This window comes from Fukomys damarensis, unplaced genomic scaffold, assembly GCF_012274545.1.
Source record: "Fukomys damarensis isolate Sample0158 unplaced genomic scaffold, DMR_v1.0_HiC HiC_scaffold_37, whole genome shotgun sequence".
Lineage (NCBI taxonomy): Eukaryota > Metazoa > Chordata > Mammalia > Rodentia > Bathyergidae > Fukomys > Fukomys damarensis.
Window position 1 is genome coordinate 59,163,900 of NW_022900949.1, and position 6,505 is coordinate 59,170,404.

General features: G+C 36.1%; 1 protein-coding gene across 2 annotated transcripts in view; it reads left to right on the plus strand.

Annotated features, from left to right (window-relative positions):
- Positions 1-6,505, plus strand: part of Ift80 (intraflagellar transport 80) — a 103,506-nt gene that overhangs the window by 91,337 nt on the left and 5,664 nt on the right. Inside the window, exon 19 of one of the 2 annotated variants that reach the window (XM_010623165.3) lies at positions 4,730-4,853. The exons of the other annotated variant lie outside the window; for it this stretch is intronic. Within the exon in view, the coding sequence (XP_010621467.1) occupies positions 4,730-4,853 (124 nt within the window). The remainder of the gene's footprint in view (positions 1-4,729; positions 4,854-6,505) is intronic. 2 annotated transcript variants of the gene reach the window in all.

A 6,505-nucleotide genomic window follows, 5' to 3' on the forward strand; every position in this document is an offset into this window, starting at 1 on the left:
CAAAAAAAAAAAAAAAAAAAAAAAAAAAAAAGGCCGGATCATGAGGTTTAGGAGGGCATGAGATATATAGGTCTGAGGTTTAGGAGAGCTTCTGGAGACTAAGGAAAGGCCACTGAGGGACTACCAGGCTATACAGAATAATGAGGTCATGAGTATGGTAAGATTAACCATGAGAATTTAAAGAACAAAAAGAATCAGGATATATGCACGTACAAATTTCTGAAAATGAATATCACTATTCTGTATTGTAAATATACACTAATAAAGAAAAAGAAGGACAGGATCACCTCTGCTGAGTACCAACACTTAGAAGAGCGCAGAAAAAGAGATTGGGGAGTAACAAAAAGATGACATTTTTAAAAACTGTTACGATGGAAAAATATCAAACATATATAAAAATAGATTAGTGTAAAAACAAACCCCCATGTACCATCGAAAATTACCATTCTCTCTTCCTCAGCCCTTCCCCTTTTATTATAAAGCAGAGCCCAATTGCCATATTACTTTATCTGTATTTGTTTATATCTCTAGAAGATTTTTGAAGTATAGCCCAAATATCACAAGCATAACTTAAGGAGTTAACATTAATTTTATTTGGTTTTCTTATATTTCAAAAATATTTTGTGGTTTGTTTGAATCAGAATGCAAAAAAGATCCACGTATTGTGATTAGTTGATATACTCTTATCTATAGATTTTTCTGTTTCTTTTGTGTTTTCTTATAATGTTCCCATTGAAGCAATCTAGCCTATAAATTTACCAGTCTGGACATTGTTGATTACATCTTTGTGCTATCATTTACTATGTTCTTCTTTTTCATGAATTAGCTATAAGCTGGTGTTGAGGCTAGAAATTTAATATGTTGAAGTTTAATTTTTGTGGGGGAAAGGGTGGGGTAGGGATCTATAATGGGTGGTGGTGTCTGTATTTCCATGGAGGCTGGTTGGTTGTCTGTGTTTTACTGATGTTAGCAGCCATTGGTGATAACTGTCCAGATGTAGTAACTAGATGTTTAAATGTTTAAAATGATTGATTCTGACATTCTAGGATAGAATTTATTTATTTATTTATTTTTAGTACTGGGGATCGAACTTGGGACCTTGCACTTGTGTGGCAGGAGGCAGAACCACTGAACTAAATTAAATCCCCAGCCCAACAGAATTTAAATATTGGATGATAAATAGATTGGTTTTTGTTGTTGTTGTTGTTTGGTTTTTTGAGACTGGGTCTCATGATGTAGTTGAGGCTGGCCTGGAACTCACTATGTAGCCCAGGCTGGTCTTGAACTCACAGCGATCCTCCTGCCTCAGCCTCCCAAGTGCCAAGTGGGATTATACGGAGTGCCACCATGCCTGGTTTAGATTGCTTTTTAAATCCCTGAATTTCTATATTTGTTTAAATCTTCTAAAAAGAAACAGTTTTAAATTTGTCCCTGTGTGTTAGTTTATTTAAGAAGCATACTGTTTCTGGTTTATGCTTCTTTGTTTCATATTTAAATTTGAAAGTTGTGTGCTACTTTGTAAAATATAGCTCCTAAAGAGTTATAGGCAGGCAGATTATCTGCTTGATATCCTTTGGGCTTTTGGTGGTGTTCTGCTTTCAGTAATTGAAGTTAAGGGGCTGTGGATTTAGCTCAGTGGTGCTGCACCTGTCTGGCAAGTGCAAGGTCCTGAGTTTCATTCCTGGAACTGGAAAAAAAAAGTTAAAGTTGAAAGAGTAGGAACTAGAAGCTCTAGATAACTGTACTGACCTAACATGCACGTATTCATAAAAACCATTTCTTCTATTGTGGTGGTGGTACTGGAAATTGATTGAATCCAAGGCCTTTGCAGGGAGTTACATCTTTAGAACTTTAAAACTTTTATATCTTCCCTCAGTTACACAAAATAATTTTGGTTCATTCAAGTTATGAAAAAGATTTTACTTTGTTTTGTTGTTGTTTTGAGATTGTTTCTCACTGTTGTTCACGCGGGTCTCAAACTCCAGTGATCCTCCCAACTCAGTCTCTTGAATAGTTAAGGAGCTCAAGTGATTCTCACAGCTCAGCCTCCTGAGCTGGGACTGCAAGCATGTGCCACCATGCCTGGCTAAAAGATCATTATTTTGAAATTATAACATCTTTTTATATAACTTCCTTCTATTTAAAATACATGGATTTATTCCAACCCTAAAATCTAATGTCACATTTGTTTGGTTGCCAAATAACCATTTTAAAACTGGAGACATACTGTTCCCAAACCTCTTATATAATTTGGAGTAAGTTCCTTCCTAAATGTGGCAAAGAAACATTCTTTACTCAGTGTATGCTTTTAGAGACATTTAAAATAGCACATTATCATTTAAATGTTTTCCTTTAGCCATGGTTCTTCAATCAGATAATTAATACATATTTTATTAATATCAAATGACTATCTAATACTTGGGATGTAGTATCTAACTATGGGAGCAGACGTCATATGTTCTTTCTGCAAAATGAAGTGTATTGATGTTCCATACCAAATCACGTCTCTGGGATTTTGAAAAGCCCCATTATAGAACAGTTGCTTATGTCCTCCTCACGCAGAGCATGTTCAGTTTTGCACAATCAGGATCTCCTTTCCCATCGTGTACAATAGGGTGCACTCACACATGCACTCCTGGAATTAGAGCCCTAGGGACGTTGTTGTGGCCTGTATTTAGAGGTCCCCAAAGCCTTGTGTGGTCATAGGTGGAGTTTTTCGAGGGCAGCGCTATCTAGAGCGTGTGATTCTGGGATTCAAGATATGATGCTGGGATTGATTCATGGCCTGATGCTAGTAGTAAAGGTTCCCCTCCCTGGGTGTGAGCGCTGTCTGCCCTAAGTGCAAGTAGCCTGAATAGAATATAGAGAACAGAAAGAAGGCTGTTATTATAGCGGGGTGCTTGTTGCTGGTTGGTGCCTTCTGCCTTCTGTCTGCATGAACTGTTTCTCCTCTGTGATGTCCTTCTGCCATGCCACCCTTCCTTGGAGCCAGGAAACTGTGAAATGAAACCACTACAAACTGTGAGCTAAATAAATCTTAACTCCTTTACCTTTGGTTGTTGGGTGTTTTGTCCCAGCAACAAGAAAAATAAGGCAGATATAGAAGGAAATTTTATGTGAAAGAGTACTGAAGCATTTTTACTTTCGTTTTTCTTATTAGCCTCTTTGAAATCTTTTTAGAATTCTTTTATTTTCCACTTTCATTTCTTTTCCAACACTTTTACATTCCCTTCAGCCTAACTTCTTATTTGCTGAAAGACTTATTAATATCATCCAGAAATGATAGAAATTGTGAGAGTCCCTGATGGGTAGCAAATACTGACCTTTGTATTTAGCAGTAATAGTATATGTCAGTATGTTTTTATAAGAAATAATTTTAGTTAATTTGGCATTGCTATTTGTATTATATATGATTTGCATTCGTTATTTTTCATGTCTTTAATATCAATTGTTTGTCAGCTGTCAATACATGCAGCATATCTAAAATAATTTTTAAAGTGACTAGTTCAGTTCATGTAGGGCAAACCAATGTGTATGAAGAATGAACTAGATTTTCCTACTGAAGAATGACAGGTTGTAAAATATGTAGTCAGTGATAAGTTATGTCTAAAATAACGTAATAGTTGGCTCTGATACATCATGACTGGACTATTCGGGAGTCAGAAAGCAAGAGAACTTGAGATATAGTGTACTTTTGACTGTTATGATGAATGTTATCCATACTTTAAAAGAAGATGACACAAATATTGTAAGAGTGCTTTACTCCACAGGGCTGTTCCTGGCTAACTAATGAGTTACGCACAGGATTGCACTGGCTGAGGTGCTGACCAAAATGTATATGTACAAGTAAGCCTTGGCCTAAGTATTAATCTGTTATTTCCTTGAAAATTACCAGCAGTGTGTATGTTTTGTATCTTTGGTGTTGTATCTGTTTTTATTGAGCCACTTAGTTCTCTTCTATTTTAATAAAATATTACTTTAAAAATAATTTAGTTTTATAGATAGAGATAGAGTTAAAGGCCGCTTAACTTTTTCTACGCTCAAATGACAAAAGGCTTTTTGTCAGACTTTTCTTAACCTCAATTTATTTCGTGAGATTTTTGTTGTAGTAATAACTTGAAGTTGTCAATTTTGAACTCTGTAAATTCATTGTTAGCTTATAAAGATGACCAGGATAGTTGAATTCAAATGAAGTTCATGCACTTAAATTTTGCGATTTCGAAAAGTATTTTAGTGAATATTTATGACACGGGCCAGAGATTTAGCTCAGTGGTTTGGTGGCCTGCCTTGCAAGCGCAAGGACCCGAATTCAATCCCTGGTACTCCCCCTCAAAAAAGTTTGACACATGGCATCTGTAGTACTCACCAAAGAGAAATGAAACTCGTATCTCCCTTCCATCAGCATGTAGGCTAGTGGAGGGGACAGACTCACTTGTAACACAGTTAGCAGGGCTGTAATAACCATGTGCATAAATGATATGGGACATATATGATATTTGTTTCTACAAGGAAAGTTGTCAGGAAGGAGGAGTTGTGTTGAATTTGGACCCTAAAGAATAGGAATTTTCAAGATGAGTAAGGTAAAAAATGACATTTCATAGTACAGAGGATAAATCAGAGGAATAAGCAGAGGAAAAAACCTTTTGTCCTTTCCCCTAACACCAAAACTTTACTGTCTGTGCAGTCTGACACAGGCAAAACTGATAACCTATTTCATTTCTCATTTTAGGGCACTGGAATTGGCTTTAAAATATAAAACACATATTGATACAGTTCTTGCTTACCGTCAAAAGTTTTTAGAGACATTTGGTAAACAGGAAACTAATGAACAATATTTGCAATATGCAGAAGGTGTAAGTATTATAAAGTATTTTATAATAATGTATATACATTATAAATATTTATCTTGACAAATACTAAATGATTCATACCATAATTTCTAAAAGAATTACTTTTTGTCTTATGATGTAGTTATTTCATGACTTTAGCATTAATTTTTTTCTGGATTCTTATAGACATGTTCTGATTAAGTCAAATCTGTTTTCATAATATTCATCTTATCTTACAGTTGGGTGCCAATATTTTTAGATAAGTAAAATAGAGAGCTAGGATACAAGTTGATTCCTGATTTTTTGTCTTCCACTAGCTACCCCTTCTACTCCAGAAAAAATACACAAGCACAGAGGACACTGGCCAAAAAAATGCATATTTTCTCACTTTGCAGAATCTTAGGGGGTTGCTTGCACCTGGGCCAGGACTTTAGCTCAGTAGCACAGTGCCTTCCTGGCAAGCACGAGGTCCTGACTTTAATCCTGGTACAAAAAAAAAAAAAAAAAAAAGTGCCTAACCTAGGTAGACTTCACTACCTTTCACCAAAGAAGGCTCTATTTTTGTCTTCCAAATTTCTGCTGGAATTCCAGATGTTGTCATTCCAATTAGAAGATAATAATTCTACTACACATCAGCCCATAAAGAGAGCCAAACACAAGAGTTTTCCCTTTTACTTAGAGCATAACTAGCTGCTTACCTAGATCCCTCAAGGTTTAGACAGCAGATGTACAGCTCGTCTCTTTAGCCATGAAGATCTGGCAAGTTTGACTTTGGAGACCTGTAATTCCAAAACAGGCTTGACCGTAATTCCAGCTGTGAATTAGTTTGCTTAGCATTTTTTTCATTCATTTATTCCAAAAAATATTTATGAGATGTTCTTTAGGCTGTGCGTTGTGCTTGATATTAAATGAGATGCACCCTCTGTCCTCTGTGGTGTACAGACTATGTGGGAGCACTCATTCTTAGGGTAGAGCACTGTAATATGGGACGTTCTGAGCCATCCGAAGGGCAAGCCAGAAGAGACGGGATGAACAATTAGAGTGAAGGCTCTGATGTGTTACCCACTTACGTTACAGTACTGCTGGGTGTTGGGTCTACAGTTTTGGACTTCAAAATAAGTTTCAGGGTAATGACTTTTGGGGTCATTATTATTTAGAAATGCAACCTCAATATTTAGAGATAGATGCAAGTTGTAGGTTTTGTGGTGGAAAGGGGATATACTTTATAGCAGCTCCACAAATTTGTTTTCATTTGGGACATCCCTTAGTACTGAAGTTAATCCCAGAAATTTGGAGTAAGCTTTCTCTACTCCAAAGACAAACTCAAGAGTCTCTGGAAGTTTTGAGGTTGCATTTTAATTCATAGAATTTAACAGCAACTACCATGAATACAATGTTAAGCAGCCCATATCACACCTGATTTGTTTGTCACAGTTTGGAAATCTGATCACCTGGACTTGGGCTGTGTAGCTCAATGATGGCGCATTTGCCTTGCATATGTGAGACCCTGGATTCCATACCAGCACTGTACAATAAAACAAAACCCTGAGCACTCATCTTAAATTTACTTTATTGTATAATTTAAAGCAGATAATGCCTACTTTGTTTCCTGACTCTATACATCAGTATTTTTCTAATATTTTCATAGGAGGTATTTTTTTTTTTTTTTTTGGTTT